Source organism: Saccostrea cucullata, unplaced genomic scaffold (genome assembly GCF_032062105.1).
Source record: "Saccostrea cucullata isolate Sc308-1 unplaced genomic scaffold, CSIRO_AGI_Scuc_v1 ctg7004, whole genome shotgun sequence".
Lineage (NCBI taxonomy): Eukaryota > Metazoa > Mollusca > Bivalvia > Ostreida > Ostreidae > Saccostrea > Saccostrea cuccullata.
The window spans coordinates 6,872-31,080 of NW_026928077.1; the positions used below are offsets into that span (position 1 = coordinate 6,872).

At 33.7% G+C, this 24,209-nt stretch overlaps 3 protein-coding genes across 4 annotated transcripts; all 3 read right to left on the minus strand.

Moving 5' to 3' along the window:
- On the minus strand, positions 1-7,271 carry LOC134276309 (uncharacterized). The gene is made up of 11 exons (XM_062758566.1): positions 7,194-7,271; positions 6,729-6,808; positions 6,299-6,443; positions 5,685-5,990; positions 3,849-4,133; positions 3,319-3,651; positions 2,641-2,928; positions 2,127-2,257; positions 1,370-1,562; positions 827-1,111; positions 1-332 (listed from the first exon to the last, which is right to left on the minus strand). Exons 1-11 carry the CDS (start codon positions 7,258-7,260, stop codon positions 1-3), a joined length of 2,445 nt encoding a protein of 814 aa, XP_062614550.1. The 5' UTR covers positions 7,261-7,271.
- Positions 7,272-9,363: 2,092 nt separating this feature from the next.
- Positions 9,364-17,265, minus strand: LOC134276310 (beta-1,3-galactosyltransferase 5-like). 2 transcript variants are annotated; one of them, XM_062758568.1, is made up of 3 exons: positions 16,960-17,265; positions 16,426-16,509; positions 9,364-10,610 (listed from the first exon to the last, which is right to left on the minus strand). In XM_062758568.1, the coding sequence occupies exon 3, from the start codon at positions 10,591-10,593 to the stop codon at positions 9,589-9,591; it is 1,005 nt and encodes a 334-aa protein (XP_062614552.1). In that variant the 5' UTR covers positions 10,594-10,610; positions 16,426-16,509; positions 16,960-17,265; the 3' UTR covers positions 9,364-9,588. The 2 variants fall into 2 exon arrangements, with proteins under 2 accessions (XP_062614552.1, XP_062614551.1); XM_062758567.1 differs by lacking the exon at positions 16,426-16,509.
- A 5,567-nt stretch (positions 17,266-22,832) lies between these two features.
- LOC134276311 (peptidyl-prolyl cis-trans isomerase-like) lies at positions 22,833-23,826 on the minus strand. Its single transcript, XM_062758569.1, has one exon. The coding sequence runs from the start codon at positions 23,646-23,648 to the stop codon at positions 23,154-23,156; it is 495 nt and encodes a 164-aa protein (XP_062614553.1). The 5' UTR covers positions 23,649-23,826; the 3' UTR covers positions 22,833-23,153.
- Positions 23,827-24,209: the final 383 nt, after the last annotated feature.

Consider the following 24,209-nt stretch of genomic DNA (forward strand, 5'->3'; position numbering starts at 1 on the left):
TCACTTACCAGGAACTGGCTTTATTGCTGCTAAAAAAGAAGTTTGCTTAGTCCGAAAGTCTATCTTTACAAGTTCACTTTTATGTAAGAAAATTTGCATTCCTTTGCTTACATTCGCTAAAGAATGCTTTGTACTGTTTAAGATTAGAAATTCGTCTTCTGTTGAGTTTGTGGTATGGTTTTCATAACGATGGATTTCCAAGAAAGTGAATGATAAATTATGCACAGACGACAAGGTCCACGAACACTGACACGTGACACTAGGGAATTCTGGGTAAAATGGCGTACTGATTAGTTGGACAGATGTATCTATTTTCAAATATTCTCCACAGTCTGCAACGAGAAAGTAAATGATATCTATATTTTTGTAACTTTTATGAAATAAGATGACAACATTCTAATAAAAAAGTCGCAAAAACATTTTAAAGGTAAATGCACATGATGGTAAACAAAGATTTCATTCATGTATTTGAATGTTTTTTGTTAAACTCGGACAAAAACTTCGTGAAAATGTTTTTTTTTACTATTGGTACCTGATTTATTTTTTTCTTAATTGAATCCAGCTACAGTTCCTCATCAGATCAAAAGTCTAACATGTTACAATATAAGAATCATTAAAAATTTTCTTCAAATAAGATAACAATTTGTTTACACTTCGAGAATCATATTTTTTCTTTCAACAAAGATGATGTTAATTTGTTACAATTTCAGGATTCTTCTACCTTAGTTTTTACAAAGACGATAGCTATTTGCATTCAAGTATATTATCACTTTTCCTTATTCTGTTATTAAGATGATGATCATTAATAGCAAAGGTACCTGAATACCTGACAAAATCTGCCTCTTTTGTGTAGATTCGCTATCTTGAGCCTCACCAATTGCAGACATCCAAACTTCAAACAAATTTCCAAGAAAGGACAGAGTGTTTATAAAAGCACTATTATCATTGGATGGTAGAACCATTTCAGAGACCTCGGTCTTCTCCAGTCGTCTGTAATTTATCCGATATCCCCTCACATAACTAGGATTCAAAAAAGGTTTCTCCCACTCCAAAAAGAACCCATACCGTGCTGGCGTTAAAGTTAAATTTCTAGGACGGCCCGATGGTGGATCTTGAAAAAAGAAATAAAACAATTTAACGTGGGATTATTGTTAAATTCGAGCAAAAAATAATACTGTTAAGCACATGGTAGAAATTGCATCTGTTCATTAAAAAATACTGCTGGTATCTTTTGGGATTCCAAAGAATCGTTGAAGAATTACAAAAACATTGCAAATAAGAAATGGGAGGATTTAAACTGCTAAGTCAAAGCAGGAAAATTTTTCAGGATTAATAAACTATAGGGTCTATTGCTATTGTCTTCACTCACAAACTGCTGTAGCCATCGCTGTAAATCCTGTCGCATAGTTGCTATCGTCTGTAACAAAAGTAATGGCGGCTCTGTGATCTTTTATTATAACGGAATCAGGCTTGTTTCCACAAAACCTCCGCTTTCCAGGAATTTCCACATAATCTTTTTGACACAATGTAGAGTTTTCAATGTCTATTTTTACGATATCAAACTGTAAAATCAAATAAGCTTTTCTTAGCATGGATACTTGTTCAAGTCATAAGCTAGCACCGACATAGAGCCCCTGACCTAATCCATACACCACATGCATCAATGAGTATGTAAAAAAAATATCAAATATTCATCTACAAGACAGATAAATTGAAAAGGCACCGGGTTGGGGTGGGATGTTCTGTCCTCGAGCACACTGTGACACAAATCGCATTTCAATAATCAAAAAACAAACAAGTTATAAATCCATGATCCATAACACGGGGAACAAAGAATTGCAAGAGCTATAAAGACGATATAGAAAAAAACTTAACTGGTTTTATGACAGATCTTGTATTTAATATTGAGGATTTTTAACAGAAGTTGATTTAACTATATCAGGACCGTTAAGAATAGCACTTGCGTCGGTGCTTGAAATTTTGTAAGCTCTTAAAGCTAGGGTATATACTAGAGAGAAATGAGAGTAAGAGGAACATTATAACCCATCGATGATTCTTTTCTCTGGTCATTGAGAAACAAAGATGTCAGTTACATATTGATTAAAAGATAATGATACTTTATTAACCTTATACCAAAGTCCGTGATCCGCTTGTAAATTCCACCTGCAAATGACATTTGAAAGATAGCTACCATTGACTTCCGGCGGCCGTATGGTGAAGGTTTGATTATGGCGCAGTCGCACTGCACGTCCACATGCTATAAAAAAGTGGAGAAGTATATAACATGTTTTCCTATCTTATTATCTAACTTCCTATCTGTTTCTATACAGAATGATTCATTTGGTGATCTTGATGTATTTCTCACACAGTACGTATGGCAATTAAAGACAGGTTAGCCACTGTCATATAATCAGTTCAATGCAATTGTTAAAAATATATCTTGGCTTTAAATATTTTCTCATAAAAACTTTATTTCTTTTCTTTTGCAGGAGTTTTTCAGTGTTCCATTTGTTTTTTATTGGTTCACAAACGGATAATGAATAATAATTTTGTGTGCTCAATACTAGTACATTTCTAATTTCTTACTGCTCTGTTCAGTTGGATTGAAAATTCATCCTTGAAATGGATAAAAGTGCTTACAAGCTCTGATGATTTTTACATTGGAAGGTATCCCTTCTCCGCCCTCGGTTAGATAAGATAATCTCACGGCAAACAATTGGCCTTGATGAGTATTTGTGTCGATGACGTATGTTGTTGAAGGGTGACCGACCCGAAGAGGTACCACGTGATGCCCTACGTCAGGTATGACGTTGTAGGTGACGAGATAACGCAATAGGTCTTTTTCTCCATCGTAAGGACGCCATGTTATGTTAATAAAGTCATGTTTACTCTCGATAAAAAATTGGTCAAGAAAGGGAGGAGGAGAATCTACAATGTATTTTAAAATGACAAACAAATAAATACTAATTTTTAAGTGAACACAGAACGACTGGGCTGGACAACATTTTGTATAAAGGTTTAGAAAAAATATAAATATACTGCACAAGCCGTAAAGTACTAATAGGACTATAAAGTACTTGATGCTGTCTTTAAATGAAACAGAATGAAATACGTATCAAATTCAAAGTAAAAGGCAAATAAAGTTTCTTAAAAATGATAAATAAAAAGTATTTTTTTAGTTCACGCCATTTGTAAAAATATCATGCTGTTTTAAAAAACAATCTAAAAATCTGAAGCTGACAAACAACAATAATATATACATAATTATTATACATGTATACTGCATACTTTTAGAGCACTTTCTGTAAACATGCTTACCAACAACTTTGACAGACAGGTTGAAACCCCTCCCATTTAATGTTTCAGTGGAATTGAACATAATGAATGTTATGTTTTTCTGTATCAAATATGTTTTTTCAATGGAAGAACCTGGACAAAGTTTTATTTCCTTGTCAATTTTAATACATGTTGTCTGACAGATATTTGAATTCGAGCACAGATTCAAGTCCCGGATGGTAAATTTTATATATTTATCTGCTGTCGTCTTTATGTCCCATTGGCAGGAAGAAAATGATTGTAGTTGATATGGGTAACCCTCTGAAAGAATGGCTGTTTCGTTTTTGTCCCCGAGAAAAACTTCATTTTGACATTCTACAATATTAAAACAAAAATTATATTAAAACAAAAAGTAATAGAATGCGCAGACTAGTTATGTTTTCTACTACAATGTATAGTGTGTATATATTATACTTATAAATCAGGTCATATCGGAGGTGATTATTTTAGTAAATTCTACAGTACTAAATATCCAAAATTTATCAATATTTTGAATAAGTGTAGACACTTGCCTGACGTATGATTTACATAATCCAACTTTTCACTTTCCCAGAAAGACGTCTTGGCAAACATCCTAATCTGGAATAACCTGCCCCTATGGAGACTGGTATTCAATGTGAACGAATTATCACTGCAGTTGACCATTGTTTGATAGGGTATAGCGGAAGGATATATTAGATATTCGATCACACATTCAAGGGTATCAACGTCCGTACTGTTCCAGAGCCAGTCGATTCGTATGGAGTCCCGGAATACTGTTGCGGATAGGTTTGTAGGCGGGCGTAACTTGGGTATGACTATTATCAACAAAGAGACGTAACCTTTTAGAATGAACAAATATAAGCAAAGTCTAAACAATACGAGGGCTATTCAATAAATAATGCCCTGAGCTCTATGACATACAACATAGAAATAATATGACAATGAGTTTGACTTTCTCTCATGATTAAATCTTTAATAAATTAATTACAGTTTTGTGACCACTTTTCATCGAATAGTTTCATTGTGAGAAGCTGGAAAACAAGGGCTATTCAAGACACTGCGTTATCAATGAATGGTAAGGAATCGTTGAACTAGAGTGAAATTGAATGCTTCGTGAAAGCTGCTGCAAAACTTGTTAAGAATCCCAAAGAAATATTCACTGCAATATGTGAAATTTATAGCAACCAATGTATGTTTTATAAACACATTAACAGGTTGATTTCAAAGAACAAAAATAATATAATGGGCATCAAAAATGAGCATCGCCCTTGGCGAGAAAGACTTACAACAACCAATTTACTGTTTGCCGAAATCCAACAAATTATCACTGATGATGTCTGATTGACTTTAAGACGCTTAGCAAATTTGATAAGCATCATTTTGGAGGTAGTTCACACTGTTTTACAGAAACATTTGACAGTAAAAAAGCTTAGTACTCAATGGTCACCCTATATTTTGAAAAATGAATGAAGATAATAGAATATCTAAACAATTATTTCAAAAAATCAAAAAAAAAAATGTAGTTATCCAAGTTTGTCTGAATTTCAAATATATAGTGAAACTTGAATCCATTGCTTTAAACCATCAAAACAAATGAGATACACTTGACAAAAACAGCCAAGGTCTGAGAGCAACAAGTTGCAAATTAAAGCACAAAAACAGTTTTATGCCATTTTCATAAATATTATTGATCTTGTTATTCAAATTCTTATTTGGGGAGGCAGTTCAATTTCTGTAGTATTCTAGAAAGCAATTTTTTGCAAAAAATCGAAAGGTTTATGACAGGATGGAACCAGAATCAGGAATCCACTACATTATTTTTTTCGTGAAAGCGTCCAAACCCACACGCCATGAAGAGTTAAAGAGTTTATGGGATAATAGGAAAGTTAATGTCTTGTCACTCCAACAATACGCCAGATCTTTTATCCTTTGACTTGTTTCATTTTCCAAACTTCAAAAAAAACACTTTTAGAAAGAAGAAACAAGTCAAGGAAATCATAGGATATGCAATATTCCAGTATACGAAGGGTCATACTCAAAAAAGGTGTTCTGAACACAATCAGAAATTGGAGAAAAATGTTACGGACATGTGTTTTAATTAAAAGAGAATATTTAAATGAAACCATTAGGCTAAATCATTGAAAAGCGGTGTTTTTTTTTTTTTTTTTTGTTCCTTTCCGAGCATCGATAACATTATTTATTGAACAGCCCTCGTATGAATTTTTTTAGGGAAAAATAACAACCATATAAAAAAATGTACAAAAAATAATTTTTATCTTCCAAAAGTTACTTTAAATATAGTTATAGTAACTGAATTTATTTTTTTCTAAACCAGCAGTTATTAGGATTTTATAAAATTAACTCACCCTCCAAGTGTATATAAGAAGATGGACCCGTTTTCATCGAGGAGAAATTCACGTACAAAGAATTATTTGGCAAAACTAGACTTTCGTTTTTCTTGGCTTTTGAGCACAAATTCTTTTTAAAATTACTCTCAAAGGAAGTCAGACAATCACTTCCCTGTGTCACTGTATCAATCTTGAACCAGGTGTCATTCCTAATTGTTGTTATTTTCCATGAACACCGTAGGCCTGCATGATATGGCAGAGGAAATTCTGGTGACTGTATTGAATAGGTTTGATTCAAGTGTAGAGTGACGTGTTTCTGGCAAACTGGAAAAAAGCAGATGGATGGAAATTTTACGAAATATATACATATTTCGTTCAAGAAGTGTAAAGAAAGTTATTGATCTAACATTTACTCTCACATTCAACTACTGCCATGACTTTCTTTTGATTTATATTTCATTTATTCATCATTAAAAAGCACTGAGTCCTTTGAATATTATTAAAACGTGTTCTTTTTGAATTTAGATTCAACATGAGAAAAATACAATTGCTTTTATTATATTACATGTATATTTATTCACATTGTTATTTTTAATTGTTGTGACATTGAATGTAATAATATTAATTAATACCCGCATGAATGTATCTGGTCACAAGTACAGATCCATTCTGAATCACACGGAAGCTGTAAAGACCCGGATGTTCCTCTGTATTGATTGTAATCCGGGTCTGGTTTTGCTTAAAGTTATATGCTGTTTTTATTCCGGTCCCTATAATCTAAGCAATATAATATGATACACAGTTACATGTATATAAGGAATTTTTCAATTAAGAAAAAGATTTCTCGGAATTTTTTTTCTATATTTCTTATAAAATAATGTAAGAAACTGAGATATTTCTGGGGTCACTAGTATAGAAAGTAGGCCAATAGCCTATATAGTTACTTAAAAGTGAATTACATTTTTATTATCATATAGGTCTATAAATGGTAAGTACTGTTCAAGGTGGTTCTTCATTATTATCAGTGGAATATTTTTGTCCTCTGAATAAACATCATCTTACCTGACTTTCTACTGTAACATTAGCAAGGTGAGGGGATATCTCTACCTCTATGTACCCTGGGTAACTTCTCGTCGTCATCTCTGTAGGGGACATGTACAAAGGTAAGAATTGATCAATTAACGGACGGTACTCTAAATCATTTTTTATTTTACTTAATTAATAGAGACGGAGAAAATTGACTATAAAAACAATGTTAAATATTCAGAAATCTTGCTTATAGTTTTTACATCTCCTTCTGTAAATTCTAATGATACTTTATGATAACAGATAGTTTCTCTAATCGGATTTTTTTTTTATTAATCTGTGGTATCTGGATTAGACAAGCTTAACTGTTTTATTAATTAATGAAACATTATTTAACGTAATTTAACATTGTAACATCATAATAATACATATTGAAATGAAAATGCATGTTAAATTACAGGAAATTTATTTATGCCAAAAGATATTAAATTTAATATTTACCCGTCGTAGATATGGCTCCAGGTGAAGTTATATAAGACAAGAAATGGAAAATTAATAGTAGGACCATATTAATACATGTACGAAATGTTGAAATTACACAATGTCTACTTCAAAATCATTATTTTACGTTTATTGTCAATGCACTTGAGGTCACACCTGCATGCTTCAAACAAAAGGATCTCGCACCTGCTATAAACAGAGGATAAGCAATAAATACTTATCTCCTACCTACCTACCAAATCTATGGGACGGAAGAGATACACATCTGACCATTTGTTTGTAAACGGAAGGAGGGAGATAGAAAGAGAGAGAGAGAGAGAGGTTCAAAAAATACTTGTAAAGTTTATACACCATATTGGAAAGTTAAAAAATAATTTGCTTCACACAATAATCTATGGAGATGTGCAGCACGATCAATTGCATTACAAGTGCATTTATTTCATCATCAGGATTACTTCAATTTTATGTATTATTTAGAGTACGAGTTTCTTACTGTATCAGAGATACAGGGCGGGGCTTGAGGCGAGAGCAATAGCTCGAGCCTGGCCCCGCCCTGTATCTCTGAAACAATAAGAAACGAGTATTCTAAATGACTTGTGACATGACCTTTCTAAGGACCTCACTGATTTACATGCGTATTTGGGTGTATACCTCCCAACCAATCATGTTTTTGCAGAAAGTTGATTTAGTATCCCATTTTAAGCATTCTCAACTGAAATGCCGTGCAGGTATCTATCATTTTAAAATAATTTTTTAAGGGATGCATAAATTAATTTGTTTTCCAAAAATTTTAATTAGATTTGATTGCGCAGGGGTTTTTTTCTCTATGCAGCTCTTGCTGACATTTTTTTTCAGTTTAAGTTACATGTACGATTTAATGCAAAACATTTTGATATATAAGAATCATGTGGGAGTATTTTTGGAACAAAAATGCTTCGGGAGATCGTAGATTATGAGAGAAATGTCCGACAATGTCCTCCACCGGTCGTCATATACAAAATTGAAATAAGCAGATGAAAGGAAAGGGGGGGGGGGGGTATTTTACCTTCACGTTTTCATTAAAATGTAGAGTAACCAAACGGGATACAGCACTCACTGGTGCTCCCATCTCACATTTGAGTTTTTTTTTTCTTTTTCGCTTTCTTAATTTTTTTTTTTCTAAACTTGTATACATACAGTTTTTAATTCATCAACAAATGACGCACATAGGTGTTGGTTGCTACCCCCACGGAATACGATTTTCCGTTTTTTGTTTTTTTTGTTTTTTTTTTTTTGGGGGGGGGGGTTCAAAGTAATAATTTGTGAACTGCCCCACTCCCTCCTTTCTAAATTTTTAATCCGACAATAATACCTTTACGTTGTAAAATTTTATTTTTGATTCACCTAAATTTTTGTGTAAATACTAACAGTTCTATGGTGAATTGAACGATTGGTATGTCTGTATACGGATACAGCTTTCCTTCATCGCTAAAAAAAACCCCGTACTGTTTCATTGATATTTTGCAGATACAGTACAGTTTCTGCTCATTTGCATAAGAAACGCCAACAAAAAGCTAAGTGTTTTGTATCGCAGTTACAGTACGCTTGACTTCAAAGGAAAACTCGCCGGGTTATGTCACAACTTCATTTGTTTCCTATTTTTGTAACAGCTAGTCTGCCTTATTCATTTCAATAATAAACATAATTTTCCAAGACAATTTGGACGAAAATTTATCTATACTCAGTAGTTCATATTTTTAGTAACGAGTTTAAATTAGAGGATTACTAGAAGATACTACATTTATTTGTATGTATCTATTGAAATGAATAAGGCAGAATTTTTATTATGATACAAGAAAATCAATACATTATACATTTATTGACTGAGTTCAGGCACAACATGCGTTTTGTCGGACCCAAGAACCAAACTGTTTGCCTGAAGCCATGAGATTCGAGCGTAAACAAAATGTATTTTTGCCCGAGAACACAGTCAATAAATTTTAAATACATGTATCTTGTACTGTCTTCAATGATGTAAACCTAAGGTCTGTCACTGTTCAGCACCAACCAATGCAAATGAAATTAAGCTCCGCCCATTGTGTGACGTAAGCGGTCCAACATCTCAACGGCAGGTCCAAGTCATCTCACGCACGATCAAACATTGAATTTATAATGCCCGCTCAGTAAAACATTAGAAATGTTAGGACTTTTTAATAAAGATTTGTATATTAGGAACAAACTTTTAAAGGTATAACAAACAATTTTGATACCTTTACACAGTTTTTCGAACAAATATTGTTTTATCATTTTCAACATAAGGCAGGGTAGAGAAAGGGTAAGATGATAGTTAGCAAGAACACTTTTATTGCTATTTCATGACTAGAAAATTGTAATAAAGAAATGAATTATCCAATGACTAGAGAAATATCCTTTTAAAAATATCAATCAGATTGTATATAAAGAAGTAATCCACTAATCGACAGTCCGACCATCTGTTTTGTAGTTCTACCCACATTCGTTTCACTTCCTGTGGGCTATAGTGATGACCTGTAATCCTATACCTAAAGTTCTTTCCACAGGGTCCGATTTCACGACTACCACAACTGAACCCATGATGCTCTTTTGCGACAGCACCGATTTGTTTCCGGCACAAACCAGTTACGAAAACATCCTCAAATATGAAATAAGGAACCTTCTTTGTTGCTTGGTAGAGATCGTAAATGATATCACCGGAAATGAGATAAGCAGTTCCGGATATATAGTCCGGATATTCTCTGTCCTCATACTGATCACGTGACACGTGCCATTTAGAAAATGGATTCCGGTATGGCGCAGAATGACTGACCTTACACCCAAGGACTGTGTTAACTTGAGAAAAGTCTGAGAGATAACTCAGAAGTCTGGGAAGATTTAAGAACATATCATCGTCTATCTTTAAAAGGTAACGAGCTCGGTTGCAAAATGAAACTGTCCAACGCAAAATTGCTATAGATTTTCTGGTAAGGTTTTCGTACGTTTCTAGAACATCTTCAAATATAATATCGTTGTATATCAGTTTTTCGGTGTTCGCTAAATCCTGCAAAGCTGAGTTTTTACTTTTGCCCAAGACAAAGTTGACTTGAACAGTCGGTGTAACTTTTGAAACGTTTCCCCATGTGTGACGAATGGCATCTCTCTGTTGAAAGTTTGATACTGAACTAGGCACCATTATTAGTAAAAACACATTTTGACCATGGTCAGCACACCCTACTGAGGGTATAGTGATGGGTCGAACTATGCCCGTATCAATATACGCCTGAACTAGTCTATATGAAATTTCCTCGGTTTGAATTTTCCATCCACGGAAAGGAGTACAAAGTAAGTAGATTACAAGGAGCAGACAGAGTATCCACATTACAGCTGACTTCATTTTTTTCTTCATTTTGGATGGTTGTAAGTCTGAAAAATATAAATTAATACAATATCTGAACCAATGACAAGGAAAAAGTCTTTTCTAAGAGTTTATTTAAAGTAGTGAAATTGTTAAAGAATACAAATGATGACCGTATAGTGGTTAAGAACGTAATCGTAAAATGGCTCGTGATCGTATAGTGTCTCACGATCCCTCTTAGAACGTTGCTCCGAAGAGCCCCGCTCTGAGAAGTGCGGCCCAGATGAAAGCGTGAGAGTGAGCGCTTCGTAAAGTTAGACTGTCATTTTATAATGTACAATACATGATACTCATTTACATATGAAACAAACAAATCAGATTCAAGTAAACAAGTAATACAATAAATTTGGTCAAAATCCTATGACGTTATAAAATATATTATAATATAAACATAAGCTTCAGTTCAGTGTCCTGGTATCGTGCAAAAGTTAATATAATGGTAAAGTAAGTTTTTGCAATGTTCCGTTTCTCTTCCTGTATTGATGTCCGAAGATAGGTAAACATCCTGGGGTTGATTACAGTGTCCTTAATCCGATTAACGGGTTTGTTCACTTTTACGGAAAGGTATTACATTTTCACGTCCCAATTGGATTATAGGTCAGTGCACTCTATCATGAGTACATGTTAATAATCATATTTTATTTTCTTGATTAAAATAATTGTCTCAAACCCTATAGGTTTACAAATACAAAATCATTTAATTTAAATGTTGAAATCACAATGAGGTTTATTTCCTATAATTATGTAATTATATTATCTTGGCTTTTTAAAAATAAATTGAAGAAGTTTAGGAACCAAAATGGAATTAAAGAACAGGAACTTCTCTTCAAATATCACTTGTTTCAATGAATAAAATAATTCTTAAAATGCAGGGTTTATATACGACGTCGTATTCGTGCCATTTTAACAATGTAGAATTTTTATTTTAATTGTTTGAACGATTTAAGAAAACGTTTGTACGATTTAATAAATCGTTTGTACAATTTAAGAAGTCGTTTGTACGATTTAATAAATTGTTTGTACAATTTAGTAAATCGTTTGTACAATTTGTTTGTTAAATCGTTTGTACAATTTATTAAATCGTACAAACAATTTTTTAAATCGTACAAACGTTTTCTTAAATCGTAAAAACAGTTTCCTAAATTGTTCAAACGATTTATAAAAATCGTACAAACTATTTTAAAAAATCGTATGGTTTGTGCTAGGACGTTCAGTTCTTGTTTTTCTTTTACAAGACCTTTTCTGGGGGTATAAACATTTATGAAATCTTGACTAAGGTTTTTTTTTTTTTTTTGGAGGGGGGGGGGGTAATATTTGAATAACTTGTTAACCATGACCTCGAGCTGTCATTCGCGGATACAAATTTTTAAATTGTTTATTTGCATTGTATAACTCATATGTTTCTTTTTCATATAGTAGTCCTTTAAGTTGTGATCGCAATTGTTGTTGTGTTTTTTTTTTAATATCTTACTGACTTTTACACTTTCTACTTATATTGTAAGCCTCCTTTTTTAAAGGGGCATGAACACAGTTATATATTTTGTCCGGCGTCCGTCTGTCTGTAAACGTTTCATATTTCCGACTTCTTCTTAAGGACCCCTTGGCCAATTTCAACCAAACTTGCCACAAACTATCGTTGTGTGAAGGGAATGCAAGCTGTTTTTTTTTTCAAATGAAGAACCACACCTTCTTCCGAATGGAGTTTATAATTTTTTTTTTTTTTGAAATATTAATGGTATCTTTTAAAAATCTTTTTCTCAAGAATCACTCGGTCGGGAAAGATGAAACTAATGTGGAAGCATCTGAGGTAGTGTAGATTCAAATTCGTTAAAATCCTGACCCTTGGGGGCAGGTAAATTAGCAGGTTGGGGCCACAATGGCAAATCAAAATTTTACAGAGGAAGATATTGGGAATATCTTTAAAAATCGTCTTCTCAATACTGAAAAACAAAGCCATGATTGGTCATATTTATATGGAAGCATCCTCAGGTAGTGTAGATTCAAGTTTATTCAAATCATGTCCCTCGGGGGGAAGGTAGGGCCATAATGGACGATCTTTTTTTTTTTACATAAGGAATATATAGGAAAAATCTTTAAAATTTTCTTCTCAAAACAACTGATTAGTCATATTTTTACTGACACGCAAAAGAAACGCAACAAGCAGTAATCTACAAATGTTTGATTTTTTATCTAATGATTTTCAAAAGCGAATAAAGAAAGGTTTAACTCACTTTTCAGAACATCAGAGATTTGATAAAAATGTTAAATGTTTATCTGTTTACTTTACTAAGTAAAATATGACTGTTAAATCACCCCCTCCCAACCATTCAAGTAAAACGTGCAAGACTGCCCTAAACAACAGTTGAAGCTTAATTTCTACGATACAGTAGGTTCATTAATATCGAGATCTGAGCGAAGGAATTATTCTTTGGCATTTTTAAATGCCCGTTTTCCAGATGATTAGGTCGAATTTTCTCTAACTTAGAGCAGTGTAGCCACCCTTGGACTTCCAGTACAAGGACTGTCCTTAATGCATATATGATACGTAAGACCCTGTTGAGGCGTAATGTAGTGAAATTTCGCATCAGCAACTCTCCATCACCTTTACATTGAACTTTTCCAGCTAGAGCAATGGAAATGTGTACATAAACCATTTTCAAGTGGCCTTAGCATCGTTACAGGAAACGAAATGAGAGTTCATTTCTTGAAATATTGCTTCATTACTTATGTAAAAAAAAACCCTTAAAACTCCATAATACTGCCAAATGTTTTGTTAAACATGCACTTTTTGATTTCTGTTAAGCAGACTTAAACTTTACTTCCGGTTATGGTATGGAAATCGTTCAACCGTTAAATTACCGATGTTTACCAAATTGAAGATATTTATAATTTTAAGATACAAAATTCTTTACTTTACATAATTATTTCCCCCTAAAGTACGGTGTTGCGTTTCTTTTGCGTGTCAGTATATATGGAACCATCCTCAGGTAGTGTAGATTCAATTTTGATCAAATCATGAATCTCGAGAGTAGGGTGAGACCAAAATGAAAGTTTAATATAGGTAAGGACCGATTATGCATATAAGCTTTTCAATACAGGATTGATTTTTTCGTTTTCCTAGCAACAGTACTCAGGTGAGCGATGTGACCCACGGGCCTCTTGTTTTCTTTCGTTTCGATTTATTGTTCGCGGAAAAAAAATGACTTCTTTAATTCGGTAATTTTCGGGTTGAAAAGTGTATCTGGACAATCAGTTATGATGACATATCGATGATGTAATTGTATTCAATATATAAATAACCATAGACATACAAAGCTTTATGTCTATGAAATAACTGAGGCTGACCCACCTGACTGTTTACGTGGAAACAAAACCCCCTTCCGTAACGGAAGAGCGCACCAAGGGAGATAATCTCGAAATTTGCAGAATCTTGGATATCCGTTTGTCTAAAATTCGTTTCATCTTTTTTAATGTCTATTCAAATGCATTGTTTTATCACCATTTGAATTTTATGATTCATGTATTACACTACGTTTTTTAGCTCACCTGAGCCGAAGGCTCAAGTGAGCTTTTCTGATCACATTTTGTCCGTCGTCCGTCCGTCTGTCTGTCTGTCCGTCCGTCCGTCTGTAAACTTTTCACATTTTCGACTTCTTCTCAAGAACCACTGGGCCAATTTTGACCAAACTTGGATCAAAGCATCCTTGGGTAAAGGGGAGTTTAAATTGTTAAAATGAAGGGCCAAGTCCCCTTACAAGGGGAGATAATCAAGAAAAGACAAAAATAGGGTGGGGTCACTAAAAAATCTTCTTCTCAAGAACCACTGGGCCAGGAAAGCTGAAACTTATGTGGAAGCATCCTTGGATAGTGTAGATATTAAATTGTTAAAATCTTGACCCCCGGGGGTAGGGCGGGGCCACAATAGGGAATCCAAGTTTTACATAGAAATATATAGAACAAATCTTTAAAAATCTTCTTCTCAAGAACCACTGTGCCAGGAAAGCTGAAACTTATGTGGAAGCATCCTTGGGAAGTGTTGATATTAAATTGTAAAAATCATGACCCCCGGGGGTAGGGCGGGGCCACAATAGGGAATCCAAGTTTTACATAGAAATATATATAGAAAAATCTTTTAAAATCTTCTCCTCAAGAACCACTGGGCCAGGAAAGCTGAAACTTATGTGAAAGCATCCTTGGGTAGTGTAGATATTAAATTGTTAAAATCTTGACCCCCGGGGGTAGGGCGGGCCACAATAGGGAATCCAAATTTTACATAGAAATATATAGAACAAATCTTTAAAAATCTTCTTCTTATAATTTAAACCACTGGGCCAGGAAAGCTGAAACTTATGTGGAAGCATTCTTGGGTAGTGTAAATAGTAAATTATTAAAATCATGACCCCCAGGGGTAGGGTGGGGCCACAATAGGGAATCCAAGTTTTATATAGAAATATATATAGAAAAATCTTTTAAAATCTTCTTCTCAAGAACCACTGGGCCAGGAAAGCTGAAACTTTTGTGGAAGCATCCTGGGGTAGTGTAGATATTAAATTGTTAAAATCTTGACCCCCTGGGTAGGGCGGGGACACAATAGGAAATCCAAATTTTACATAGAAATATATAGAACAAATATTTAAAAACCTTCTTCTGAAGAACTACTGGGCCAGGAAAGCTGAAACTTATGTGGAAGCATTCTTGGGTAGTGTAAATAGTAAATTATTAAAATCATGACCCCCAGGGGTAGGGTGGGGCCACAATAGGGAATCCAAGTTTTACATAGAATTATATAGAACAAATCTTGAAAAATCTTCCTCTCAAGAACCACTGGGCCAGTAATGCTGAAACTTATGTGGAAGCATCCTTTGGTAGTGTAGAATCATGACCCCCCGGGGAAGGGTGGGGCCTCAATAGGGAATTCAAGTTTTACATAGAATTATATAGAACAAATCTTGAAAAATCTTCTTCTCAAGAACCACTGGGCCAGGAAAGCTGATACTTATGTGGAAGCATCCTTGGGTAGTGTAGATATTGAATTGTTAAAATCATGACCCCTGGGGGTAGGGTGGGGCCACAATAGGGAATTCCAAGTTTTACATAGAAAAATATAGAACAAATCTTTAAAAACCTTCTTCTCAAGAACCACAGGGCCAGGAAAGCTGCAACTTACGTGGAAACATCCTTGGGTAGTGTAGATTCTAAAGTTTTAAAATAAAAAAGGGAAGGGGGTTGTTGGGCATGATAGGTATAGCAAGAGGGAGAATCTGGTAAAGATTTGCATCACCCAAGTTACTCAGGTGAGCGATGTGGCCCATGGGCCTCTTGTTTATGAATCCTATTTTATTTAATAGCAAAAATTAATTTTTTCCTATACATGTTTTTAAGAAAATTTTGCTCTCTCTGACCGAAGCCCCTTACAACGACCGTAATAAAAAAGTTATAGTAAAGGTTAGAGATTTAGTGACAGACACATATAAACGTTTTCAAAAGGAGAATTTTCTAGTAATAACAATTTTGACCTTATGAACTTGACTTTGATCTACATTTGTCCTACTTTTGTGAATTAAACATTATATTTGGACACAAACATTTGTGTTTGGTTATAGGGTTTTTATATTTCACCTTTGTATTTCTCATAAGGTGACCTCCCTTTAAATCGATACAAACAAAGATGACCTCGTGATCTTGACCTTTGAGCATCTCCCGAGAAAAAAAAATAAAATTTGCCCCAACGTACAAACAGTTTGTACTAGTTAAAGCAGTGTTTTATGCTATACATGTGTGTCCATTGTGAAAAGACCTTTCTTTATGTTTCAACATTTTTACCTCATGACCTTGGAGTCTAATTTTTTCTTTCTTTAATGCTGCCATACCAGGTATAAATATGTGTAATCACATTTTGGTACTATCCTATAATAAAAATAATAGAGCATAATTTTTCTATGATAAGACGCAACAAATATACCAAATAACCAATTTTGTTTAACTAGTCCTTCGATATTATATGGATTTTTTTTGTTTATATTTTTAATTTTTTTTAATGTTTAGCAGTGGACAAATAACAATATAAAGTCATATAACTTCCACAACCTCCCTTCCATAAATATCTGACGTCCACAAATAAAACTAGGCCGTTCTATTCACAGGTTGTTTGACAGATATACGTCCTCACTCTGTGTCTCACAAATAAAAAATTAATGTTCACAAGTAAAAATGAATGACTAGCATCAAACATTTTGTAAGAACTTCTGTCTGAGAAAACAAGGAGAAACAAAACATATGTTATCTTTGTGAATGCAATACAACACGTAATCATACTTAAACGACGAGAAATCTAATTAGTGTAAGAAAAGTACTTACCAGGTTTTCATTTTCCAAATTCGAATGTCCTCTAAAATGGTATAAAACGGGCATTGCAGTAGGTGGCTTGGGGCGTGTTCATATAAACGAAGAAAGATGTCCACATATTTAACAATACACAGTAATAAAAAGTTTTACTTTCAACATATTCCCTTTTCCACTGCAAATTAATTACTACACTCTTGCATTCATATTAATTTCAGTGTGTTATTCAACATTCTGTCGAAAGGTCTGAATAATTAAAGCACATCTGAATAAATTAAAGCATTAAATTCGGTGGGAAGGTTACCAACAAAACATATAGTTCTTAAGCACAAGCACTTCTAACCTAAAATGACATTTAGTGGAAGATATTTATAGCTCAGGAAGCCCATGCTTATTAAATTAAACCTAGAGCAAAAGTGCAGAAAAAACTAAGTTGTCACAGAATAAAATAAGTTCTAAAATAAAATTGTTTACAATTCAGAGAAAAGAAAATTATTTAGATTAAAACGATCTAAGAAATGCATTTTTATAGCACTATTTCTGTTTTCTGTGTTCTTTCCGTATGCTACATATTAGAATAAGACTGAAGTTGTCTTTCTTAAAGTAGCGGAGGAATTAAATTATAGAAACGCTTTCTTTAAAACTTCTGTCAAGTTTCTGTATATGTGGATCAGATTTGCCTTAATAGACCCACATTGTAAAACAGAATTGAAATTTTCGCTTCAGTCAAATAATAATGGTGGATCTATTAATATTTGACTTCCTCTACTTCAGTTGACTCTTAAAAAACTCAGTGACGGATACATACTCCTGATTTGTGGTAGCTGCTGAGGGGATACATTTCAAGTACAAAAAGGAAGTTATCAGGCAAAAAAAAAATATATATATAATGTCATCTTCAACAAAGTATGTTCACTTATACATGTAGCTTATATATAGCTTGATAAATTGTACCCATACTAAATGTCCTGTTTATGCACATATAAGGTCATTCCAAGTTTTTTCTATGTTTAGCGTCCGCGTGCGCCTTGGTTTTTGACACCCCATGTCAGAAAAAACAAACAGAATCAGGAGTCCGAAAATTAATCATTCAGGTCAAAATTTGATTCCCAGCAATATCTCTAAATATTTATATAATATTTCATTATTAGAGTAGTTTAAGTATTTAATTCCTTGATTTTGCAGAAGAAAATAACTTTCTTTTTGAAAATAGATAAATGAAATCATATCTTTTGAATTACGTCATTCGTATAACTATAAAATATGTGTTTTATCTTTTTTTGACTTGTGTGGTTTTTCCGAATAGGTAGCTAGGTTTTTGAAAGATGGGTGGACGCTAAACATAGAAAAAACTTGGAATGGCCTAACCGGGTCATCTCTTTTCTGTCAATTTGGATCTTTTTTTTTTTTCTTTTAAGCCCCGTCCACTTGTGTTCAGTTATAACTTCGGCTGAATTTCATTACTTTTATAAGGAAGCCCCAGCTCGGGGTTGAACTCTTGACCTACGGAATATATATACCTCCTGTGAAATAAATTAACTAATATACAAAAGTTCATTTGCATGCATCACATTTTATCATAAATTTTTGTTGTTAGGTTTTCCACTACCGCCTTTTTCTAGTTAAATACCGATGTGTCAGACACTGTGTCAACTTTTTTTAAACGAGTTCACGGGAATATATGGAGTATAATTGAATAGAAGTAAATATTATTTATTGATAATACGAACTTCTTGATATATTTATACATGTATGTCGAGTAAGGCCACCTCAAGTATTTTCTTCTCGTGTATAAGGTTTTGAATAAATTGCTTTTAAATGATTGCAAAAATAAGTCTGCTACAAGTAACTGCTTTTTAAAAAGCTTGCCTCACTAAATCAATCAATATCTGCATGAGGAGTGATAAACCTTTTGAGCAATACTTTTGTGGGTTTAAAATATGTCCTTACTTTATATTTTGAGAACCTTGAGTAAATGAAATCTTGATTTTATTTAACTTGTAGAAGAATCATCTCTACACTGCATCTGAGTGTTTATTGTTTTTCTAAATCCAAAATTTCATTGAAAATAGACCCTCGATTTACGAGAAATCATGTAAAACACTATTTTCATAAACATGATTAATCAAGTTTTCAGTTTAAATTACAATTTTTAAAAGTGATTTTAGAGTGTGTTTGATAAATAATCACAGGTATTCAATGATAAAAAAAGATAGTTGTTCCATATACTTTTTCAAAATTTCTTTGATGAGTAAAACAATATGCGTTTCTTTTTTTGTTGAGTATACATTGTATGCAACACCTATAATAAAACATATTTAAAAAATCATGCATTGTAAACATTTTAAAAGATGGATATAATCAAATACATATTGTGTTGGGGTGTATTTTCTCTCTGAAGTACATGTACTGGGTGAAGTAAACAATAGTACATGTGTGTTCATTAATGTTTTTTTTTTTCTTAAAGGAGGGGGTAGTGCCACTATCATATATTGAGAATGAAATAAGTAAATTTATGCAGGCCTTTGTGGAAAGCTCCAAGATTTTGCACTGGTTTCTTATTTAGTATGTGCATTTGAACAGAGACATAAATATGTTATTTTAAATTCCGGAAACTGTAAATCAAAATTCAGAAAGTCCTGGCCCCATGGGCCATTTAAATCCGATCGCCCGAGTTCACACATCTGAACTGCTTGACTCGATTGAAAATTATCCTCGTCGTAGGCTTGCTGAAAAACGACGATTCTTTACGCTGGACCCCTTCTGCTATTTTTGCCAGATTATAGAACAAATGAATTCATTATCTCAAGGAATTGATCACGTGTTACAGTACTATGAAAATTACCAAATTTGTAAATCCGTTACTTGGATACCAAAACCCCTTCGCGTGTAAACATTTTAAAAGTGGTTCTGTTTCAGATTTTTTATTAGTTGATGTAAAGAAAATACCAAATATGGGAAAAGGTCAAATGAAGGTGTCATTGGATAAATCAGTTACATGATTGACATCATATATTGAGAATGACAAAATAAATTTAATATTTGCAAACTCGGAGGCTAACGCCTCTTCGCGTGCAATAACTCAACGATATTTTGTATGCATCATCTCGTGTCATCATGTAACTATTACATGCATCTTGAGACCATGACTTGTTTAACCGTTGTTTATTATCATTGGCCTAGTCCATTTATGGAATAAACCAAGTGCGGGATCGAGAAACATATTAATAAAAATTCTTTAGTGTTGCATGTCCATATACTGATATATACGATATGTTGTTTCAAAGAATGGAATAAATCTTGTAGATAGAATTTCTTAAGCATTAGAAGGAGGTTAAAAGGACAAACTTTATTTAATTCCATGGACGTTAGCACACCCATTCATACAATACAACAATTCAAGTAAAAGGCGCGAAGAAAGCTTACTAGTGAGATTTGGCGCGAAAAGAGCGATTCACCTCTTCTGTAGAATACAAATAGACTGATCCAGTAGTATAGAAATGCAGAAAAAATGATACACGGACCTGTTGAAACGGTGAATCGTATGAATAATCTTTTCCATGCAAAAAGAATAAAGGAAGTAAACACTGCAGTATTTTGCATCAGTAATATCATTCTTTTTTCTGAAAACTGCTTCTTTTAAAATGCACGTAAAGAATTCCAATGTAAATCAGCTTGCACAAAATCTAGCTCTCTAGGTATGATCTATTAGTTTCGGATCATGAAAATATTTATCCTTATACAACCTTACGCAGTGACGTCAGGCAATTAACGGAGCGCAATTGGTACCCATGTGAATTCCAACAGACTTTTGAAAGACTTGATCTACTATTAGATATTGTCAATCAGAAATTCAAGTATCAGAAATCATTTTTTTTAAAGAACGATATCAAAAGGATGCGAAGATTTCATGTGTTATTTTTTTTTTATTTGAGGATTTAACTCTTGGAGTGTTTATTCCATTATTTCGCTTTGCACGTGCCATTTTACGAAGAAATTTTACAATGTGAACTGAAGATATCTAATAAATTAGAATTCTTTTAAAAAGTGTAATTTAGGGGGGTCCAGATTATTACTCTATATGTTATTGTTTGGGTTAATTTGTTTTGAGCATATTTTATTGGCAATATGTGAAAGGGATTGGACACAAGTTCCATGCATAAACTTAAAAAGTCCTCTCCCAATTGCAGTTTTCTTCGGTTCAGAGTTACATCAACATTACTTTGTCGTGAGAAGAAAAAGTACAACAGGAAACAATTCTTTAAGTGTCTCGATAAGTACTCATCTTTTATCCTACCATATTATCACACAAAGGAAAAATTACGTTGTTTATTTAAGGAATCACTTTCTAGTTAGTATATATCAGGGCATCAACCATAATTTGCATAACGGGCGAAGCCCGTTATGCTAAAATTATCCCATGTTTCCCAACTGTTGATGTCCCTGGGAAAAATTATTTCATTATGAAATAAAATTGTAGATTTAGACTTTAAAAATGTAGACATAGATTTAAATTACACGAGGACTCCCATGCCAATTACAATAGTCCTCGCCCACTGACGTCAAACACAAATACAGCCGCACGAGATTTACATGCATAGCTGGCCTCCTTAGCGTCAGACACAGAGACAGATACGCACGAGATTTGCATGCGTATTAGGCCTCCTTAGCTCCTGACCTATCGACCTCCCCAATTTACATTCCGGCAGAATTATCAAGAAATTCATCCTGCTAACTTCCACAGAGTTATCACAGAGAAAAAAATTAGAAATGGAAATATTTTGAATAAAAAAAAATCAATGATCAAATTGAAGTAACTTGACATGATGTATCTAAAGTTGTAACAATAAACGTCATTGATTGTAAATATTTTGGGAGCTGCATATAAAATTCAACTGGATACTGAATATGCTATTTTTCTTTAGCCTATGCAATATGCTACATCGCATATAGAGTCTATGTACAACAGCGTGTATTTGAAAAGCGAATGTCATTTTTTATCTCTCAATTCTAGGCCCCCCATCTATGATCAGCATTTTGATACATGTAACTATATACTTGTGGACTGAGTATATGTACCTCATGTACAAGTAACCTTGTTTCTGAAAGAAGTAATAATATTATCCACAGTCAAGTATGTTATTAAGATAATTAGATACCTAACTACAGCTAGTTTCAAAAGACAATTGTATACACAGCTGTATATGTACCGCCCAGTAACACGTGTAATTTGGCAATCAGATATTGCCATTATAGTGCTTTTGTAACAATTAGAAGACTTTTATGTTAACTTGAATTAATGTCACAAAAATTATATGAAACTTCATCGTAAAAGTGCTAATGAATCAAGACAGCAATAACTTGTTTGCATTACTGAATATCTTATTCATAAATCATGGGAAAAATGAGAATAAAAGAAATTTTGTTTTTTTTCGATTCTGAAATTATTTTGATGGGATTTCAACACACTGCGTATTCTCAAATCTCAATATTTTTTTATTGCTCTGCTCGCAAATATTTTTTTTTCTGTTTGGTTTGTTTGTTGTTTACTGTCCTTCTCTGCAAATGTTGACCTATGCTCGGCACACAGGGCCATTGAGCAATGAAGGATCTTTTTCGTGCCAGCACCTTCCGCGACACGGGATCTCGGCTTATATACGGTCTCATCCGATGGAACGGTCTCCATGTCCCCTACTGAGATTCGAACCGGCGACATTCGGATCGACTCCTTGTTCTGCGATTCTAGAACCAACGCTCTTTACCACTGCACCACGCAGATGACTTCTTCTCCTTATGAATCAAGCGTTTCAACTGTCCAAATTGTAACCCATATAAAAATCCTTTTTAATATTAAGTTTGTCATTTTTAAATCGACAACTTTATGATAACAAAATAATGCAAGTTTTTATTGATCTAGTTCACGAATGAAATGAATATATACCAAGTTTAAAATGTTCACATAAGAGTTTGTTCTTAACCCTACATTGCATAGGTCAACGATAAATTGAAAGATTAGTTCACAAAATCAAAAAATTGCAAAAATTAGTCACATCATATTTCTCTATAAAAGATAATTTTTATACCAAGTTACAATAGAGAGTCTGTACAGACGTAGCCAAATGTCAATTGTTCTAGCATTGCAACAGTTAGGTAATGTTCAATATCCAATGAAAATCTCTGATAACTGAGATTCTTTCGAAAGGTCTTACTTATAGCTGGCCACAGTTTTGGATTAAGATTTTAGCTTTCGTATTTCCGCTTCTGGTTCCACATCCTTCCATTTTTTTGACGACATCCATGCCTTCCACGACCTGTCCAAATACAACATATTTACCATCCAGCCAGGGAGTCGCCGTAGTACAAATAAAGAACTGACTGCCGTTGGAGTTCGGGCCTGAATTGACCATGGATAAAATTCCCGGCCCAGTATGCTTCAGCTGAAAGTTCTCATCCTTAAACCTTGTCCCATAGATACTTTTTCCTCCAGTGCCATTGAAGTTTGTGAAGTCGCCTCCCTGGCACATGAAATCAGGAATAATTCTGTGAAAAGGGCATCCCTTGTAGCCAAAGCCCTTTTCACCTGTACATAATGCACGGAAGTTCTCAGCCGTTTTGGGGACTACATCGGCTCGCAGTTCCACAACAATACGACCTATGTTATCTTTATCGAGTGCGATGTCGAAGAAAACTTTGGGTTTCGACATTTTGTCTCCGAAGTCCTGTCCAAATGGCGTACTTCCTTACCCGTAATTTAAGCGCAAGATCGACCTCACTCCAATCCAACTATTAGTAACGTCGTGTTTATTCGGCTTATTTCAAACACTCAGCTGACATGCTTAGAATTCAATGACGAAATTTGTGCACACAAATTGCAGTATGTGACATTATTGGTATAATGCATAACACGTTGCCAAGAGTATTGTGAAATAAATGCTGAGGGTAACATTAAACTAAGTGAATGCTTCTAAGTTAATCATATTTTAGTTTTTTACATAAAAAAGGGTGAGTGGTGGATTTGATTGTATTTCATAGCCCTGACTTCGCAAAGTATATTTTAGAATATTTGCCAGGATTTCAGTATGTTCTGTTTGATTATTCTATTTGCATTATGTCCAATTAACGATAGTTATTCATTAATATATCAACTCGAAGTAACCCAATAAACTTCAAATAAAAGATTCCTCTGTTTCATTTATGGATAATTTACTAGACAGACCTTTATGGTGACCGTACAACAAAACTTAATGATATAAAACGTGACGGCT

Excerpts from the sequence above, each read along its gene's own strand:
- LOC134276309 (XM_062758566.1), bottom strand. The coding sequence starts at position 7,260 with ATGGTCCTACTATTAATTTTCCATTTCTTGTCTTATATAACTTCACCT. Across the intron at positions 4,134-5,684 it reads TTCTTATATACACTTGGAGG|TCATACCCAAGTTACGCCCG; the intron begins GTGAGTTAATTT and ends TGTTGATAATAG. Across the intron at positions 333-826 it reads AAAGAGGCAGATTTTGTCAG|ACTGTGGAGAATATTTGAAA; the intron begins GTATTCAGGTAC and ends TTCTCGTTGCAG.
- LOC134276310 (XM_062758567.1), bottom strand. The coding sequence starts at position 10,593 with ATGAAGAAAAAAATGAAGTCAGCTGTAATGTGGATACTCTGTCTGCTC.
- LOC134276311 (XM_062758569.1), bottom strand. The coding sequence starts at position 23,648 with ATGTCGAAACCCAAAGTTTTCTTCGACATCGCACTCGATAAAGATAAC.